Genomic DNA, 19,715 nt, shown 5'->3' with positions numbered 1-19,715 from the left:
TAACCTGACTTGACCACCTCCTCTACCCTCCACCCAAACACCCCCAGATAGAAGAAGAAACTGCCAACCAAAATCAAAAATAGTGTTATTAATTCTGGTGTCTCCGAAGCACGAAAAAAAAAAAAAAAAGGAAAAAGAAATCCCCCTTTCCCACATTTCAGCCCCAAGTCCAAGGCCAAAGGGCCACCCCAGCAGGCAGTGCAGGCTGAGGGGCAAAGTCAGTCCTGGCCATGGGCTTGAAGTGGGACCAGCCCATGGGTTTGGCTCTTAGGGCCCAACTGGGATGCTGCCTGCCTCAGTTTGGGGAGCCCAGGCTCTGGATTAGGGATGAGAGATCAGGGGTCAAGGTCAGAGGTCTGGGCTATTCAGTTCCGGTGCTCTGGCTAAGGCAGCCAGAGGTCAGGGTTCACATGTGGAAACCAAAGCCACTCGGTTCTGTGGTCCAGCAGAAAGGGCCAGAGGCCGGGGGTCCAAGTCCCCAAATACATCTGAGGCCCAGAGGGCGCCAGGCCACTCAGTACTGATGCTCCAGCAGGGGCTGAGCTGCCGGGCTCTCTCGCTCCTCAGCAGGGGCAGGCCAGTCGCCCAGGGCCCCGGTGGGCGTGCCAGTCTCAGGAGCACTGCTGTCCAAGCAGTGAATGTCCTGCACTGCTCTGGGGGGTGAGGCTTCAGTGCTGATGTCCGGGCTGAGGCTGAGGCTGAGGTCTAGGGGCGCCTGAGGGAAGGGAGACAGGTTGGTGGTGGGGGAGCAGACCTGAGCCGCCCAGACCTGACCCCGCTGGAAGAGCCTTACCTGAGATTTGGGGGTGCTTCCTTTAGGGCTCCCTGAGGCTGGCTCCCCCTCAGATCCCCCTAGCCCCTTCCGACCCCCCAGGCTCCACTTCCCACTGGGACCCTCAGAACTTAGGAGACCAGGGGCAGGGGGCCTTGAGGGCCTAGGACCCTCAGGGGGGGCTGGCGAAGCGGGGGATGGTCCAGGGAGCCGAGGGGGTGGCCACTGTAGCAGAGGAGGGGGGCGCCCATCACCAGAGCCGCTCAGGGAGGGCCCCGGGCCCCAGGCTGGGCCTGGTGGGAGGGGCTGGTCCCCAGCGCCTGTGGGAGACAGATAAGAGGGCAGACTTCAGTCGCTAGGCTGCCCTTCCCTCTCACGGGCTCAGCCAGGCCTTGTCTGCTCACCTGCTGTGTTCTCAGGTGTGGGTTGTGCCAAGGGGGGGTTATTGCTGAGGGAGGTCAAGCCACCGCCTCCGCCACAGTCTGAGTCATCCACGTTCCCGCCACTATTGCAGCCGGCACCGCAGCCCTTGTGAAGCCTGGGTGAGGGGAAACAGAGACGAGGTTGGTGGTGGGAGGAGGGTGCAATGCCCTCACAAGCACAAGTCCCCGACCCAAGACAGACCACCTAACATCTCAGATCCTAGTCCTATTTCTAAAAGATTCTGCTATCTACTTTACAGGGTGTTTTTTTTTTGTTTGTTTAAGGTTACACTGCGAAGCATGTGGGATCTTAGTTCCCTGACCAGGGATCGAACCCATGCCCCTTGAGGTGGAAACCCACTAGACCACTAGACCACCAGGGAAGCCCCTACAGAATTTTTCAAGGTGGCATTATCGATGGTGCTTCAGGCTAAAGACCACCTTCGGCTCTGGCTGAGGGGGCAGGGTGTGCAGTTGGGTCAGCTTGGGGTTCGCTCCTGGCTCCGGTGCTTCCTCAGTCAGACCTCAGAGAGCACCACTTCCTCTCTGTGAACCTCTGCTTCCTCCCCTGTGACCCCAGAGGCAGGGGTCAGAGCTCACCTCTCCCAGCTGCGCAGAAGCCAGTGGGCGATGGCACCCAGGCTGACGGGGCCACCCCACAGCGCCCGCAGCTGAGGGTGGCTGCCGGCCAGCGAGGTGGTGAGGGGAGACACATAGATGGGGTAGCCCAGCGGCTGGTCGCAGGAGGAGTTGATCATGTTGCGGAGAGCCTGCTTGGCGTTCTGGATGCTGCCGCGCTCGGGGTTGCGGTTGCGCAGGAACACCAGCTCCTGCTGCTGCCCGGCCCAGAGGCCACGCACGCACTCCCGGTTCACCTGCGGGGGCCACATGTGTGGGGGCAGGGGGGTGTCAGGAGGCTGCGGCAGGAAGGGGGCCAGGTGGGGTGAGCGGCTGACCCCACCTTGATGACGCGGAAGCTGAGGTGGCGCCGGTTGAGCATGATGATCTTGTACTCGTCTGAGGCGTCGTCTAGGACGTGGCGCAGCGCCAGCAGCGAGGGCGTGTTGCTGAGGATGGCACTGCGCCAGGCCGGGTCGCCCTCGTGTGAGATGACCAGCCGCTCCTCATTGGCTGCGATGGCGTCATACAGGGCTGCCGGCTCCTCATACTCGTCCGGGGACGTGAAGTGGTCCTGCGGGGAGGATGGGAGGGCCGAGGTGGGCTGCCCCTGCCCTGGGCGGTGGGTTCACTGCCTGCCCACCCTGCCTGGGCATACCTCTGCCTACCTGGTGAAGCTTGAGGGCCATGCGCACCCCGGGCGCCACCACGCGGTGAAGCAGGTCCATGTCGGCGAAGACCCACTCATCCCGAGGTGAGGTGATCCGGAAGTCCCCCTTAAACAGGGCGTGCAGGCCGTAGAGGAAGGGCTCCAGGCTGGAGAAGAGGAGGAGGGATGAATGCACCAGCGCGCGGGGGCTCCTCAGCGCTGGCTCTGTGTGCAGGGCTCAGAGGGCAGCCCACGCTTCACGCTGGGCCTCAGTTTCCCCATCTTGACAAGGTGGTCAGTCCCTCACAGGGCGATGGTGACGAACAGGTGGGGTCCCATGGGGAAAGGAGCCGCGCTGAAGGAAGGACTGATGTGGCCCTGGGGGCTGCAGCCATAGGCCCAGGGCTTGTCAGCAGGTAGAGGGGAGGGCGACAGGCTGGGCCGGGCACTCACCTGGCAGACATGCTGTGCGAGGCGGTCCCCAGGGCCCGGCGGCCCAGCACACACAGGCCAAAACACAGCGTGACGAGCGGCGAGTTCCAATCCTGGTCCACAGGCTGCGGCACAAGGACCCCCGTCCCCAGACCCCAGCTCAGACCTGGCACAGGGCACTTGGGGCAGGGGCTGGGGCCCAGGCCAAGGGAGGCTGAGGGCGAGAAGAACCCACACGGGGAGGGGGGAGGCCGAGGGGGAGAGGGCAGCCCCAGGCTGGTGGTGGCCGGACCTGGCCGCGCCGGGAGGCACAGTACTGGATCCACTCTAGGTGCACAGCGCAGAAGGAGGGCAGCGAGAGGCCAGAGAGGCGAAGGTCGTAGTCCTCGTCCACGCTCAGGGAGAAGGTGGGGTCGGAGTCAGCGTAGCCAGGTGCCCGCACGGGACGCAGGGCCGTTGCGATGCCTTCGTGGCTCAGCCAGGCCTCCAGCTTGGGAGAGCGGCTCACGTAGTAGATGATACTCTGTGAGAAGAGGGCAGGGGTCAGTGACTGGGGGCGTGCCCTCGCCCTGGCCACTAGGGGAGACAGTGTCAGGGGACAGAGGCTTCTCCTCATGAGTTCCCTAGTGGTCCAGTGGTTAGGACTCTGCGCTTTCACCGCAGAGGTCCTGGGTTCGATCTCTGGTTGGAGAACTAAGATCCCTCAAGCTATGTGGCCTGACCAAAAAAAAGAGAAGCTTCTGCCTTAGACTGCGCTGAAGTCAGCTTCCCAGGACACCTGTCCCCTCTCCCATCTCAGCTCCCTGAAGCCACACAGGCCTGTCTGTTCCTTATCTCGGTCAGGGAAGAGGAAGGGGAAAGCCGACAGGAAGCACCCCTTCTCACAGAGCATCCACTAGAGGGTGCTGCCTGTGGCAGGTGCTTGGGTCATGGGTCCCTCAAGAGAGCGTTAAGTGTGATGGCCACAGCACTTCCCCTCAAAAAAACGAGGCACAGCATCTGTACCCAAGCCAGGGGCTCCTGGACCCCTTAAGAGAATCTGCTGGGGACTTCAGTGGTTAAGAATCCACCTTGCAGAGCAGGGGACGCGGATTCCATCTCTGGTTGGGAACTAAGACCCCACACGCCACAGGGCAACTAGGCCCACATGCCACAACTACTGAGCCCGCCTACAATTAGAGAGACTGCGTGCCACAACGAGGATCGTTTGAGCCGCAACTAAGACCTGACTCGGCCAAGGAAATAATAAAATACACATTTAAAAAAGAAAGATTCTGCTGGTTTCTAAGCAGGGGCATGGGTGAATGGAGGAGCTTTTGGACAGTATGCAGCTGGTACAGACATGATGGATGGGCAGTCTGAGGCCGTCAGTTGGCAGTCAGTCAGGTTATGGGATCTTGTGTGCTGCCCTGGATGGAGCCATTGCCTTCTGCCTGGGGGAGGGGTGGGGAACCCAGAGCTGCGGAGGCTGGTGCAGTGGCTGTGAACAAGGGGCATCTCGGCAGTAAGGGGACCAGCAGGGCAGCTCCGGTAGGACGTGGGGGGTCAAGAACCTGGGCAAAATGGCCACAGTATAAGCTCTTCCCTAGGAGTGAGTGAGGGCATGGGAAAAAACATCTGAGAAAGTAGTTTCTCTGACAAGTGACACAGACGGGGCGTCCACTGGCAGCAAGAGTCAGCTGGGGGACACAGGACCGCCCAAGAGAACCTCAGGTGAGCAGGCTCCGTGGACTCCCAACAAGCCGCACGTCCCTTCTGGGCCCATGACATGCTGCAGGGTGGATGCCAAGAGAGCGTGAGGGGACCTGATTGTGACCCCGTCACCCCACTCCTGTAGTGCCCTTGTCATTCCTGCCACTTCACAGAACTGCAAGAATCCCTACTTCTCAAAGGGCCAAACGAAGGCAAAGAAAGCAACATCGCAGGCGTCCCACAACCCAGTCCAGGGCTCCCTTGGGACCCCACACTGTGCCTCCCCAACCCCTTGCCCCACAGCAGGCCTAGAGCCCCTCAGGCCTGGCTTGGAGGGCCTAGGTTGAGACAGGGAGGCCCAGCCCAGGCTAAGCCTAGCTCCAGCACTTCCTCCTGATGCTGGGGCCTCAGGCAAGGCACTTTCCACATCTAAGGCAGCAGCATGTCTCCTGCAAGGTGTGGTGGGCTTCACCCAGCTCAGGAGAGGTATCTGGCAGAGCCCACCCCTTAGTAAGCACCGCTGCTTGACAGATGCTCCTAAAGCTGTGTTAACACCACCATGGTCAGCTATACTGTCTCTCTGTGCTGGTGGGGCGTGGTGCAGGGCTGGTGGTCTGGAAGGTGGGCATCAGCAATGCCCCTCCCAGGACCAAAGTTCAGAGAGATCTGTGTACGTGCTGCCCACTGGCCCCCAGTACTCACCACCCCATGGGAGCCTCCTGGAGGCGATGACAGAGGGCCCCCACCCCAGGCCCCGACAGGCAGAGTCACGGGGCCTCAGAGACCCAGTCTGGCAGTGACGCTTTGGAAGATACTTCCACTCTCTGAGGCCCTGGCGTCCCTTGGACAGAACAGGCTCCCAGAGACCCAGAAGGTGGCCTTCGGGAAGCTCCTGGCCAGCGAGCCCTGAGCGTGGGGCCCCGGCCACCCAGCCTCACCCTCCTACCCTGACGTAGTAGGTGACGAGGATCTTGCGGAGGTCGAACACCTGCAGCATGGACGCGGCGTTGTTGTCACTGATGCTGTAGCCCTCCAGCACGTACTTGCTGGCCGTCACCTCCCAGGCCAGCCAGCGCTGCCCGAAGGCCGCATTGAAGGACAAGACCCGTGGCAGGTGGCCTGGCTCGCAGCAGCAGCAGCCCTCGTCCTCCTCCACACCCTCGGTGATGGCCTCCACCTCGCGCTGCTGGCAGTATGTACCTGTGGGGAGGGGGGCCAGTCAGGGGACACGGGCACATCCCCGCCTGCCTCCTCCCCAGAGTGCCCAGGCCCACCCCTGGAGGCAACGGGAGTCACCGTTACTTAGTGAATGGATGAACCAACGAGCCCCTTTCTCCTGCTAACTCCCAGTGGCCATGGTGGGGTGGGACTAGGGTGGCAGTTTCAGGACGGACAGGGCCAGGTCCCTCACTTATAGACGCAAAGACAAGCGCAGGCTCGTGCTGCTCCGACCTGTGCTTCGAGCCTCTCTGCACTCGGGGGCCTCTTCTGAAGCTGGTACCTGCCACGTACATCTTCCTGAGGGCCAGGAGCTGGCTCACTCCCCAGGGCTTATGCGTGGGCCCAACCTGGGCCAGACCTGAGTCCACAGAGCAGGCCAGCAGGAGCCCCAGGCTGGAGCTTCCACCGGAGCAGCCTGTTCACTACAGACCTGCCACAGTCAGGGCAGGGACAGGGGTGGGCCAAAGAAAGCCTGTTGCCTCAACGTTCAGACTAGGAATCCCAGGCCATGGGGCCTGTAGCGGAGAATGCCTTGCTCAAGGGCCCCAGCAAACTGGGGTACAGCAGGGTTAGGGTCCGGCCCTCACACACTGACAAAGGCGGCACCCTGGCTCACCTCGGAACTCGAGGCCACGCAGCTGGAAGGTGACGAGGCCGTTGCCGACCTCGATGAGGTGGACCAGGGCGTTGAGGTAGTCGGAGGCCAGGACGAAGCAGTCGCCAGGGCCGTAGTTGCCCCAGCGGCCCAGCACCAGGTCCCCACACAGTGTGTGCTGGAGCGAGCGGGTCAAGTGCTCGTAGAAGATCGAGTTGAGGTTGTTGTCATCAGCGCCTGGGACCCAGGAAAGACAGACAGATGGACATGACAAGTGAGCAAGGCTCCCTCCCCAGGGAGGCCCGGCCCCAAAGCTCCCAATGGCTGGGTACACACCGGGGTTCCGGTCCAGCTGAGTGACCAGGCGGGTGTTGGAATGATCCACGCGTTTAGTGCTGTTCAGAGACAGGGTGATACACAGGTGGCTGAGAGGGCAAGGCTGCCCCAGGCTCAGGTGACAGTTCCTGCCACTCCCCACCACGCCCCTCTGGGCTTGCACCCCCATACTCTGAGTCAGATGCCACAAGAGCCCCATGATAAGGGGAGGGTAAGGCTCACAGACATGAGGGAAACCCCCCCAGGGGCACCACACAGCCAGCAAGCCCAGGGTGTGATCCACAGGCCTTGGCCTGGCTCAAGCTGTGTCCCTGTGGGTCAGCCCACGGTGCCCCTCCCCAGTCCAGCCTCCAATCTCCATCCGATCTCCCCGCAACCTGCCCGTCCAGCTGCCTGCTCCCCGCCAGTCCCGCTCAGGGTCCCACACAGCGACCGCCTCCGTCCCAAGAGACCCACTTGTAGTCACGCTCCCAGAACTTGAGGGGCCGCGCATAGGACATGATGAAGACGGCGCTGCCCAGCAGCGGGTTGAGAGGCGTGGAGAAGAGTGCCGAGAGCAGGGCCTGAACGAACAGCATGGCCGAGTCTGGGCGCGAGTCAAGGAGGTGGCGGGCACGCAGGACCCTCCCCGGCCTCCCTCATGACCCCTCCACCCCTGCCAGCCCGCCTGGAGCCCCCCAATCCGGGCGACGGCCCTCCCTGCACACCCCCGCCCAGGCCGCAAGCGGCAGGCTGGGTACGTGGCACGGCGAATGGCTGGGCAAAAGCGTGGAAAGCTGAGCCCCAGGTGATCTGCCAGGGCGCGATGTAGGTCAGCACGAAACGCAGCTTGTACAGCAGGTCCCACAGCTGCAGGGGTGGAGAGGGGAGGGGAGAGATACACGGACTGCTCACAGAGAAGGGGGCCCGCCAAGTGCCCACTCAGACCCCGGGGACTTCCGACACCATTAGCAACCCCAGACAGAGCACCCAAGGGGACATGAGCTACTTAATTCATATAATCATCCTGGGAGCGTCCTATCACTGTCCCACTTTGCAGATGGGAAAACTAAGGTTCAGACAAGGTAGAACAGATACATGATTTGCTCAGGCTATGCCATTCTTGGTGATGCGGCTGTGATACCAAGAGTTAAGAGACAGTCACAGGCCCTGCCCTCAAAGGGGGACACAGTACTCATCTCCACCATCCTGGGCCAGGCCAGAAACCAGACCAGAATGCTCACGGGAGTGAGAAGAAAGCTCAGGCCTGTGCCAGGCTCCCCCATGGGCACCACTGTAGGCCTCTAGTACAGAGCCGGGGAATAGGTCTTTGTTCAAGTCTCGGCTGACCACCAGCTCTCCAGGAAACCTGAGGCAAATCACTTACGCTCTCTAACCCTCAGCCTGCCCACTGCCCTGCGAGGAGGTGTTGCCAAGGCCCCGAGAGGGGATACCACGGCCTGGGGCGGGTCTCCCACACTGACGCAGGAGAGGTCTGCAGTGCAGCCCCCAGCTCACCTTGCTGCAGAGCAGGGACATGAGGAAGTAGTCGAGCAGGAAGCCCTGGGACAGGCGTGGGTAGTCGAAGTGAAAGAGCAAGACGGTGAAGGCCAAGGTCAGATACTGCTGGGGCGGGCAGCAGAAAGCCGAGCGCAGCAGCTTCAGCCCAGCCACGGTCATAAGCAGTGCCCGGCAGCTGTGGGCAAGAGGCAGGCTTTAGGGGCCGGGCGGTGGGGGGGGTGCCCACCCCTTGCAGGCCCTGGCCTGGGCTCTGCTGGGCGGGGCCTGGCTCTTTTGGGCCAGTGACCTTTGTCTCTGCTCCCTGAAGAGGGCACTAAGCCCCCCAACTTCAGGCGTACTGGAGGGACACGTCTGCTCCTGAAGAGGCAGGTGCTTCACTGGAAAGGGTGTCAGAGGCTGGGGGCCTACTTATGCTTGTTGGCCAAGGGTACTCAGTCTCCCCCTGGGTTACTCGGGCAGGTAGACGGTGGGATGACCAGGGGGCCGGTGGTCCTCACTAGAGGCAGAACTTGTCTGGGTGGCTGACGACTGTGTGAGCGTCCACCGTGAGGGCGTTGAGCACCACGGCTGGGTAGATGAGGTACTTCTCCACACACTGCAGGCCAGCGTACAGCTTCTCAAACCACATCACCTGGGCAGCACCTGCAACCACAGGCAGGAAGGTGGGACTGCTGTCGAGCTCTGGGCCCTCCACACCCTCCTCCTGCTGCAGGGGAGGACGGGCGTGCTCTCCGAGGGAAGCTGGCGGGAGGGAAGAGCCCAGGATGTGGGGGTGCGCAGTTCTGGGCCCCTAGAATTTCTGAGCAGCTGGGGGGTGTTGATATTCGGCAAATCAAATGAGGGCGATGAGGCCCAGGCAGGGTGTGTGGGGGGCTCAGGGTAACTGCTCTGCCCATTCGGCTATCTGAAATAAAGGATGATGACAACACCCCCAGGGTCCACCGGAGTCAGGACAGATTGGATGAGGCCCAAGTTCACAGTGACCCTCAGTCACAGGGTCCTTCGGACCAGGTCCCTGTCACTGGCTCAAGGTGACTGTAGCCACATGGAGATGCTGGCCCAGTAAACAAGATCCTTCACAAAGAAAAACAAGCACGCAGACCTTCGTACCACAAACCCAGGTATTCAAATACAAGCTCCAGGGAATCTGTGTTGCACAAGTCAGCGTGCGCTGCACTGGTCTAGTTCATTAAGAACCAGTCTGTATTTCTCAACACCACCTCCTGGAGTTCTACTCCTACCTGCTCAGAGTCCACAAGTCGGGGAGGGGAAGGGCAGAGCAGGCAGAGCGAGTGAGCCAGGGGCTGAGGCGGGCACAGGAGAGGGAGCAGAGGGCGGTGAAGGGGCCGCAGGGCGGTGTGGGCAGAGGCCGCCCCCTGCTGGCGCCGAGCTGGGAGGCCCCAGCTCCTGTTGGAAGGGCGGGCGGGGTGGAGGGCCCAGCCGGGCCAGAGGCGCTCACCCCGCACTTCGTACTGGCTGTACTCCAGCGGCTTCAGCACGGGCTGCGACAGGCAGAACCAGGGCAGCTGTTTGCGGAGCTGGGGCAGCAGGTAATGTGTGAAGAAGCCCACGGCCCCCGCCAGCGCGTACAACACAAAACCCAGCACGGACTGCAAGGAGGAGAGGAGGCTCAGCCTCGGGCTGCCTGGTGTAGGTCAACCAGGGCCCGAGAAGGGCGTGAGGCCATAGCTGCCCAGCCCTCAGGACGTTCAGGCTCTGGCAAAGACCTGAGTGGGCGAGAGGGCTGGCCTGTGCCCCACAAACCTTCAGGGCAATGAAGACGGTGCTGGCGCTGATGGCGAAGGTGAGCACAGCAATCACTACACACATCACCAGGTCGGAGTGCAGGACCTCGCGCTGCAGGGTCAGGAAACACCAGCGTGGGTGCCACCGCCACCGGTGACCGAGCACACCCTTCCCCCCAAGACTGGACCCCGGGACTCTGGGCACTTACCACTGACTGGCGCATCTTTTCTGGCAGTGGGTCTGGGGGCTCAGCGCGGGCGGTCTCCAAGCTCCGCTCCTCCAGCTCGGGGAAGAGCTTGCTCCGGACCAGAGACCTGGGGGGTAGGGCCATGAGAAGAGTCAGGGGCCTGGGTCTGGGAGGCTGCCCCTCCTCCCACAGGCCCTGGGGTCGGGTGGTGACAGCACATGTGCAGACCCTGCCCCCAACCCCTGCCATGCACGGATACACACACAGACACACACACAGACACACGTGCACGCACAGACAGGCCCACGCAGGCACCCACCAGAGCACGGTGGGGTCACTGCTCTGCCGGCTCAGGTGGTAGGACAGTGCCACCAGGAGGCCACAGAAGACGGAGAAGAGGACAGGGACGTGCTGCTCTGGCCAAGGACTCTGGGGAGGGAACCCATGCTGGTCAGGGCGTGAGGGTGCCCCCCCGCACCCTGGGGGAGAAGCCACTGTGGAGTGTAATTCACAGCCCCATCCCAACAACCCCCAGGCTCTGGACGCCTCCTGGCCCCCCACAGGTAATCCCTACCTTGATGGCCCCGAGGCAGAAGCCATAGAGCAGGGCAGCGGCCAGTAGGCTGCGGGAGAGGCTGAAGACGGCGGTAAGGGGACTGGTGGCGGCTGCAAGGCGAGCGACATCAAGTAAAGCCAGATCGCACCTTCTAGGCCCCATGGCACTGACCCCGCTGCCCCTCAACTTCCAGAGGCTAACCTCCCCTGGACTCGGGACCCGGCCCACTGTTTTCTGCTCCCCCAGCCCAGAGAGGCCTGCAGGACTTTTGGCATTCTCGGGTTTAAACCACTTGCCTGGGGAGGAGACGGGAGAAGAAGATATGGGCACTTACAATCTTGCACATAGACTTGGAGAAGCCTCAGCGAAGTGCTAGACCCACAGTTGGAGAGCCTCATACCCTCAAAGACCCACCCCCGAACCCCACCCTGGGCTCCATACCTGTGCCCCCAAAGCCGTGCATGTCTATCTGCTCCAACAGGTACATGAGGCAGGTGTTCACCTGGGGCAAGAGGCCCAGGAGGAAGACGAATGGGAAGCACAAGGTGAACACTGGCAGGGAGGGGAAGCGGAGGCCCGGTCAGTCTGCCGGCTGCCCCCCAACCCCCCCGCAACCTCAACCCTACCCGCCTTACCAGTGGCCACGTCACGGGCACAAAAGAAGAAGGAGGCAGAGAACAGCGTGAGGCCATAGAGAGAGACGGGCGGGAAAGGCTGCGCGGAGCCCAGGGCGTCCAGCAGCCAGATGAGCAGACAGCAGATGCAGAAGTAGACAGGTCGGCTGTACGCGATCACCCAATTGTGGCCCTGGAGAGGGGGCCTGTGAGGAGCCATGCCTCCCTCACTGAACGCCCTACTCACAAACACATGCTCACGTGCCCTGGCCCCAGCCCTGGGTCCAAGAGAGCTTGGCAGGGTTGGGGGCAGAAGGATCTGGGGTCTGGAGGCAACGGGGAATGGTGACGGTCTCAGCCCCGCCCAGGCCCAGGCCTTGCAGGGAGACGTGCTCGGCTGTACTCACATGCATGGGGGAGGCGGCATCCGGCTGCACACTCTGGAAGAGACAGGAGCTACACTGGTGACCAGAGCCTCGCCCACAGGAGGGTGAGAGGCCTGGGACCTGTTTGATTCCACTTCCCAGGCATTATGAGGGACCAGGGCAGGACTCCCCCTTCAACTATTCTGAGCCTCAGTTCCTTCATTTGTTGGATGGGGCTGGGAGGGTGGTGGTTGCAGGGAACGTGAAACATCTTATCTGCTTTCTAGCTCGACCCCCTCAAGAGGAGTTGTGGGAGGAGACCCAGGAGGCCATGCCTGACCTTCAGCAGGGAATACTGGCAGGAGGCGATGACCAGGCAGAACTGGAAGACCCAGATGTCCGTGAAGAAGCCCTTGAGCAGCAGCAGGTAGCCCAGGAAGGCGACGAGGCTGCTCAGGCCAACACCAAGGATGTTCTCCAGCAGCCCGCGCGTCCTGGAGAGACCGCCGGGTCAGAGCACGCCTACCTCCTCCCGTACTGGCGGGGCAAGGGATTAGGGGGTGGGGGTGGGGGACCGGACCCAGCCACAAAGACCCACATCCAGGCTGGCGCCCATGCCAGCTGTCATCCTGAGTATCCAGAGCTATAACCTTGGGCAGGGCCAGGCTGCACCTGCTCCAGGAAGCCAGCTCACTGCTACCCTGCACCCAGTCCCAGGTTCTGTCCCCTCTAGACCCGGAAACCTCAGGGGCCACACTCTGGGATCTGGCCGATTTGCCTCCCGCTCCCCCAAAGCACCGCTCACAGTGCTGGGAGAAATCCAGAGCGCAGGAAGCCACCCAGACAACAGAAGTCACCTGACATCTCTGCCTTTCTGGGCCTCAGTTTCCTCCCAGAAAAAAATGGAAGCTAAGACACACAACTTTCTGGCTCTTTAGGCTGTATAGGATTCAATTTAATTGACTCTAACACAGAAGCAAATAAAAAAAACCCACACCGCATAGGAGCAATGTCTCCCTCTAGCAAAATTTTGAGAGAGGAATGATCAGAGCACCCCCACCAGGCCAAACATCTGCCCCCAGAAGAACCTAAAGCAACCCCACTGCAAATTCCAGCCCTCCATGCACCCTCAGTGACCCAGCAGTTAGGCTCTCTGTGGCCATGACAGCCTCCACACGTTCCCAGAGTCTGGAAGGCCTGAGGCTAGGAACAACAGAGGACGGGGGGCTGAGTGCTCACCGGTCCAGCAGGGCCAGCAGGGCGAGCCGCTCATAGCGCACAGACGTCCAGCGGCCAGGAAGAAGCCAGTACTTGTAACTGTGTTGGGCCCGGGGTGGCGCCTCCTCCATCAGTGTCTGCTCCTGGGATTCGTGCAGGGAGTCCTGGTCCAGTAGGTCAAACTGCGGTCCCCACGGCCGCGGCCATCAGCCCCACCCCCCACCACCACGGTCCACGCAACCCCCTGGCAGACTGGCCATCAGCTGCGCCACCCCCCCCCCCAACTGCGGTCCACACCACCCCCGGCACACATTGGCCATCAACTCTGACCCACTGCCATCCATGCCACCCCCTGGCACATGTGGGCTGGTCTACACAGGAAGTCTCTACCATCTAGTGGCCCCGCAGCCTGCCCTGATCCTCCACCCCAGGGCCTGCTCCTTTCTCCAGCTCCCCAGGATATGGCTCAGTGGCTGTGGGGGCTGCTAAGGGCCAGGGTTACCAGCTCCTGTGTCTGTCTTCCCCACTTAGGAGGTGTCTCCGGCCTCTTCCTGGGGTCGGTGAAATCCACCTTACCCTTCGGGAGCCAGCACAAATGCCACCCTTTGCCCAGACATGGCCATCAGGGTCACTCTGACCACCCTACCCTGGAGCACACGGAAGGCTGGCCCTAAGGGCAGGCCTGGGTGCCAATACCACTGCTGTGAGGCCCTGGGCTGCCTACTTAACCTCTCTGGACTTCTTGGGTCTTTAAGTCAACAAGTGCTTATGGGACACATCCATGAGCCTGTCCGGTGCCAGGCCCTGGAGACACAAGGACAGCCACCGCAGCACAGCCCCTGCCTCTGGAGGAGCCCTCGCCCGTGTGAGGACTGCACTGCTCTCCCACGGGACGGGGAAGGAGGACAAGCACATCAGGGAGCACGCGCGGCTTCTGGGCGCTGCCCTTGGTCTCTCTGTGGCCCTGGCTGCGTGGGCACTACTCTCACGATTGTTCTTTAGGCTCCGAATCTGCGCCTTACACAATCCTAACGTTTCTGTCATCTCCTGACCGTTTACATAAGTGTCGTCCACACCAGGACCCTCTCAGGAACAATAGGAGGTGCTCTTACTAACCCTGCTGAAACAGACAAGCTCGACCAGCCTCAAGCGACCCACCGCCACTGTCCGGTGAGCTCAGCTGTCCCCTTTGCGGGCGCCACTACATCGTCCCCACTAATTGCGGGCCCCGCCAGAGTAAAGAAGCTATTCCAGACATATTTACTGAGTAAATAAATAAGCAACTCGTCACTCGTGTTCTGTGCACCCTGTGCTGGCCATCAAAGATCAGGACAGCCACTTTAGGGCCCCTGGAGCCCTCACTCGGAATGACCTGGCCCTCCCGGGGCCTGCACAAGTGCTTGGTGCTCTGCATCCCCCAACCCCTCCTGCAGGTCCTTCCCCAGTGCTGGCTTCTCACCTCCGGGATCTCCAGGGGCACTCGGCGCACCTGCATGCCCTGCAGGACCACAGGCCGTGGCTGCAGCAGGTTCAGGCCGCCAGTGGCCTCTGGGACATCAGCTGAGTGGAAGCTAGAAGAATGCGAGTGGCGGTCCCTGTGGGAACAGCAGAGGTGAGGGTCAGGGCTGTGGGTGAGCCCAGGAATGAAACAGGGTTGAGGCCAAGGCCAGGCCACGACTGGGGGCCCAAGGGGGCTGTTCAAGTACCCAGACAATGCACAGGGGTGTCAAGAGGAGACAGGTCAGCCCAGGTTGGATGCATGAGACAAGTGCTCGGGCCTAGTGCACTGGGAAGACCCAGAGGGAGCGGGTAGAGAGAGAGGTGGGAGGGGGGATCAGGATGGGGAATACGTGTAAAACCATGGCTGATTCGTGTCAATATATGACAAAACCCACTACAATACTGTAAAGTAATTAGCCTTCAACTAATAAAAATAAGTGGAAAAATAAAAAAGAGAGAAGACAGGTCACAGAGGGCCTCCCTCCCAGACCCTGGGCCTCCAAGAAGGTCCTGGAACCTCGTGCTTGGAAGTGCCGTGGAGCCAGGGACCCAAGGGATCCCTGCAGGCTTGCCCCTCTCCCCTCCATGCCCCTCGCTGCCACCCACCCTCCTCTCCTCCTGGAGGTCTGAGCTACCCCTGCTCCTGCCCAAAGAAGGAAGGGAGAAAACTTCCCAGAAATAACAGCTCACCAGCCGCCAGGCTGGGAGAGCCTGAGCTTGGAGACTCACCAGGCTCCATTGGCTGCCTGCTCCCCCTGCTGCCCCACAGGGTTCTCATAGCCGCCTCCAGCCAGGCCAAAGGTGTAGGAACGCCGCACACCTGGGGCACAGACAGGTGTGGGACACAAGGCGGCCCGTCACGGACAGGAGCACTGAGGCCCAACCCCCCTGCGGAAACCCGTGTGCTCGGGTCTCCAGATGGCAGCCCAGCCCTGGGGCACCAAGGCTGCAATTCCAGGGACGATGACCCTAGGCAGGGGGCAGGTGGGGAGGGTGCGGGGTGGTGGGGGGGGCGGTGGGAGGCTGGGCCAAAGGCTTGGCCACTGGACGAAAGGAGGGGCTCACCGCTCTCGTCGTAGAAGTAGTGCACGGCACCCTCGGAGGTGTCATCAAAGGTGCAGGCCTCATGCACGTTGGCGCCCGCCCGGGTGAGCAGCAGCGAGGAGGCAAAGTGCAGGGCCGAGGGCAGCGTCAGAGCCCGGGAGTGGGAGGCCGCGCGGCCCCGCTGAGCCTCCTGCAGGCTGCTGGGGAGGGGGCAGCCCATGGGCTGTCAGCAGCACTCAGAGCCAGGGGGCCCCCACTCCCCCACCTCAGGCAGCCAGCTGGTGCTCACCTGGGGGGCGAGCCCATGACAGAGGCCGGGGGGGTGGGGTTGCTGCCAGCATTGTGCCGCCTCCGGATGGCCTGTGCCCGCCTCACGCTGCTTGAGCGGTCCCGCTTGCCAGTCTCCTCGGCAGCTGCCCAGAGAGAGGCCCCCCCAGTGTAAGTGACAAAGAAGCGAACAGAGCCTGGGGGCGGCCGGCAGAGAGATGCAGGTGTTCCTGTGTGGAGCTAAAGGTCAGGTCTAGTGCAACCATATCCTGGCTCTGTGACCCCTCCAGGTCACCTAACCACTCAGGCCAGTTTCCACATCTGGGAATAAAGACATGTCCTGCTCCGCTCTGCTGGTGGCCCAGAAGAATGAACATGGCTACACAGAGACCTCAAAAAGAAGAAGCTCAAGTGCTAACTTCAGGACTGGAGCCAGGTGCCTGAGGTCTCTGCCTCAGCCTCCCCTACGCTCAGCCTGGCAGACAACGTCGCTCGACGGCTGTGTCCACATCCACCTGCTGCCGGAGGCTGAGTAGGCCCTGCTCCAGCTGCCCCTTGCCCCAACCCCCGCCCCTCCGCAGCCCACCCTCTCCAACTGGCACTCACCTCCCCCCACCGCACCTTCCTCCTGCAGCTCCCCACGCCAGCCAGGCTGGTTGGCAGCAGGTCCCCTGCGGGCCTCGGCGGGCAGCACAGCGGGCTCACCGGCAGCCAGCTCCACCCCCGCCTGGGCCTCCAGTTCAGCCTTGGAGCCAGCCAGGGGACCCCGCAGGACATCCCCCCCTGCCCCGTCCATGCTCAGCACGCGGGCGTGCGTTTTGGCGCTGGCAGTACTAGGCGTCCGCTGGGTCCCATAGGGCCGCTTGGGGGGCACAGCCATCCCCTCCTCAGCCCCGTGGGGGGCCCGTCGTTTTCGGGCTCCCCCGGCGGCCCCCCGAGAACTCTCGGGGGAATAGCATGAAGTGGAGGAGGAGCTGTCGGTGCTGTAGCGGCGCTGGGACCGGAGACTGGAGGCTGGGCTCAGTTCACTGCCCTCGCTGGTGTCATCATCCTCGAAGAAGCCCCGGCCTTCCAGCAGCGGCCGCCGAGGGGCCCGGCCGGCGGCAGGGGAGTGTCTCCGCACGGGCGGCCGCCGTTTGCTGGGCCGGAGCAACGCCAAGTCCTTGGGCCGCACGACCAGGAGCGGCTCAGCCGGGCCAGGCGGCGTCCCTGCTCCTACAACGGTGTCGAAGGAGCGGAGCGTGTCATCCGAGGGGACTCCAGCATCTGGGGAGGCGGGCAGCTCTGCCTCCGAGGGGGGGTCTGTGTCGCTGCCCTCGGGGGCTTGCCCGCCAGGGGGGCTGTCTAGGTGGGTCGAATTGGTCTTCTCACTCTTGAAGCTGCTCAACGTCTCCCTGTCAGTGCCACTGAAGCAGGAATCTGAGGAGCCAGCTTTCTGGGGTGTGGGGTCCCCCGAGCCCCGCCGGTCCAGGGGCTGGTAGCCGCCCGCTCCCCGGCGCTGTTCCCGTCGACTGCTGGTCCTCACCAGGGCCCGCTCAGGCCGGGTTAGGGTCAGGAAGCTCTTGCTAAGTTCCTGGCTAAGGCTGCCCTTCAGGAGGGGGCTCATGGGAGTGTCAGCCACACTGCCGCCACTCCACGGGGCTCCGTCTCCAGCCAGGGGAGAACGTTCTGAGGAGTCCGTGCTGGGGAGAGATGGGTCCGGGGCAGCCCCTGGAGGCGTCTGGGGAAGGTCTCCAACTGTCAGAAGAGAAGGCGACACAGGACTAAAGAAAGGCATTCTCTAGCAGGAACTGATGGCTGAGACGGTCCTATGGCCCCGAGTTCTGAGAGCTCAGTGGGGCGGGACACTGAGGCCCCATCTCAGAGGACCAAGAGAGCCCCAGGAAGCAAAGATGAGGGTGATTCAAAGACATGACAGCTGGTCTTCTCCCCAAGCCCTTGCCAGTCATGACCACTCACTCAGCTTCTCCTGTGAGCTCAGCTTCAGCATCTCTCGATCGGCCGAGGTCACGATCACGTTGTTGCTGCCCTGCTCCCGCACCAGCTCCTTGATGTCTACAAGCACAGCCCCAGACGCGTTAGCGGCACCTCAAGGCATCGACGTGCTGGGCCCTGCTCTGCACCACCACCTCAGCCCTCGACAGCAGCCACCTACCTCGGAGGGGCCCGGAGTCCTCTATCCGGGGCAGCAACTCCTGAGTGGGGAAGAGAAACGTTTGAAGGAGCCAACAGGGCAAAAAAGTAGGTGCAGGACATACCCACACGGGGAACAGGTTCCCAGGAGAGGAGGAGGGGAGGCTGAGGGCCAGCACCACTCACCGAGACCTGGTTGAAGCCAAACACGGAATGCTGAGAGCTACAGCGTACGGGGGGCGTGGAACTCACTTTTCGAAATACAGTCATCTCCACTCCAGGGTCTCTAGCAGTGCACAGGAACATCAGTTTCGAGCTAACCTTCCCTCTTCAAACAGCACCTCTCCCACCATCCCCATCACTCATACCTCCATGTCGATTCCCCTGACAAATCCAGAGCCAATCAAGGAATATTCAACCACTCTTGGACGCAATGTTCCCTGAGCCCCCTCTCCATCTTCCAATGCCAAGGCCCAAGCACCAAGAACCCTCCATTTCCAGCACAGGCCCTGCCTTGCCCACCTGGGCAGATTGCTGTCCCCCTGGGCAGGCTCTTCCTCTGGTTCCCCCATGGTAGAGTTGCGCTTCTCCACAATCTCGCCCTGGTCGAACATAGCATGCAGCCGATAGTTCACAGTCTTGATGGTAGCGAAGATGACAGCCACCACAAGGCAGTACACACCAGCCACCAGCAAGCTGGGGGGCAGGACCTGGAGGTGGCAGCAAGTCAGGTCATTCTTCACAGATCCCTGCTCCCACAAAGGGTGGACCTACCGCCGCCATCAAGGCTAGGATTCACAAGTTCACAAGAAGACTTCCCCGCCCCTGCATACAACCAGTACAAAGACCCTATCTTTTCTCTACTAACTGGACAGAGATTAAGTGAGGGGCTCAAGGTCACCCTGGCCAGAAAATTCTGGCCTCTCCTCTACACACTCTGAACTCTGCAGTGAGTCCCCTTCCCACAGCCCGGAGTCCCTGTCAGTTTGCACCCCTCGGTGACATCTGCCCTCCCTTTCCCCGGCAGGAGTTACAGGTGGCGATAGCGTCTCACCATGTACAGCAAGAAAGGGAAGGTGAGCAGGAAGATCCAAACATAGAGGTGGAAGCAGTTGGAGAAGGTGCTCTGGTGCGGGTCGAAGAACCAACCGCCGGTGAGCGAGGCCCACACCCCCTGGCGCAGGATCTGCAATACCTGCGACCCCATGGCCCCGCCGCTGCTGCGCGCGCCCTCCTCCCGGGACCCTCATGGGGGCGGCCCCTGGCCCATGCCCCGCCTGGCGCCCGAGGGCCCCGGGGCCCGGCCTCGCGCTCACGCCATGGTCCCCCCCCAACGGGGGAGAGAGGTCTGAGGGGCGAGGGTGCGAGCAGGGGGCGGGGCCGGCCGGGCAGTCAGCGGTGTGAGACCCAGGCGTGGGGGTGGAGCCGCATCAGAGGCGGGGTCCTGGCCCCCACCCCCGCCCCAGAACTGCTCCCGAGGGCCGGGCCGGCAGGCAGGCGCGGGGCACGGGCCGGGCACCCGTCGGCGGCATCCAGAGGTGGGCGTGGGGTGGGTGCTCCGGGGGTGCAGCGACGGCTCCTTCGGTTCCGGCCGGGGGAAAGCCCCGGGACCCTGAGGTCCACTTCCGGGGTCACAGGTCACTCGCTTTGGGCTCCGCGCTCGCCCCGCTTCTGCGGGAGCCGGCCCAAGGGGGAGGCCGGAAGAAGGAGCTGCGAGCCGCCAACCTGCAGTGGCGCATGCGCCCAACGAGCCAAGTTGGGACCCGGAAAAGGAAAACCTGGCGGCTTGAATGCGCAAGCGCAGGGAGGTGGTGGAGCGATAAGAAGCCAGGGAACCCTTCGGGCTTG

General features: G+C 62.3%; 1 protein-coding gene across 4 annotated transcripts; it reads right to left on the bottom strand.

The window, feature by feature from the left end:
* Positions 1-68: 68 nt before the first annotated feature.
* PCNX3 (pecanex 3) lies at positions 69-19,629 on the bottom strand. Of its 4 annotated transcripts, none has more exons than XM_070457632.1 (35): positions 18,922-19,629; positions 18,390-18,577; positions 18,054-18,153; positions 17,890-17,929; positions 17,694-17,789; positions 16,341-17,471; positions 15,757-15,880; positions 15,489-15,667; positions 15,153-15,243; positions 14,383-14,518; positions 12,945-13,105; positions 12,046-12,199; positions 11,748-11,780; positions 11,362-11,533; positions 11,168-11,278; positions 10,745-10,836; positions 10,490-10,599; positions 10,192-10,297; positions 10,002-10,094; positions 9,697-9,847; positions 8,735-8,879; positions 8,235-8,412; positions 7,478-7,586; positions 7,194-7,323; positions 6,738-6,796; positions 6,423-6,638; positions 5,532-5,785; positions 3,186-3,416; positions 2,915-3,018; positions 2,481-2,628; positions 2,156-2,386; positions 1,795-2,069; positions 1,177-1,310; positions 794-1,092; positions 69-715 (listed from the first exon to the last, which is right to left on the bottom strand). In XM_070457632.1, exons 1-35 carry the CDS (start codon positions 19,072-19,074, stop codon positions 515-517), a joined length of 6,135 nt encoding a protein of 2,044 aa, XP_070313733.1. In that variant the 5' UTR covers positions 19,075-19,629; the 3' UTR covers positions 69-514. The 4 variants fall into 4 exon arrangements, with proteins under 4 accessions (XP_070313733.1, XP_070313735.1, XP_020762116.2 ...); XM_070457634.1 differs by having other exon boundaries at positions 12,945-13,087; XM_020906457.2 differs by having other exon boundaries at positions 12,945-13,066.
* Between the last annotated feature and the right edge of the window lie 86 nt (positions 19,630-19,715).

This window comes from Odocoileus virginianus, chromosome 28 (assembly GCF_023699985.2).
Source record: "Odocoileus virginianus isolate 20LAN1187 ecotype Illinois chromosome 28, Ovbor_1.2, whole genome shotgun sequence".
Classification (NCBI taxonomy): Eukaryota; Metazoa; Chordata; class Mammalia; order Artiodactyla; family Cervidae; genus Odocoileus; species Odocoileus virginianus.
The sequence above is the reverse complement of the archived record's forward strand: the minus strand, read 5'-3'. Positions and strand labels throughout refer to the sequence as shown.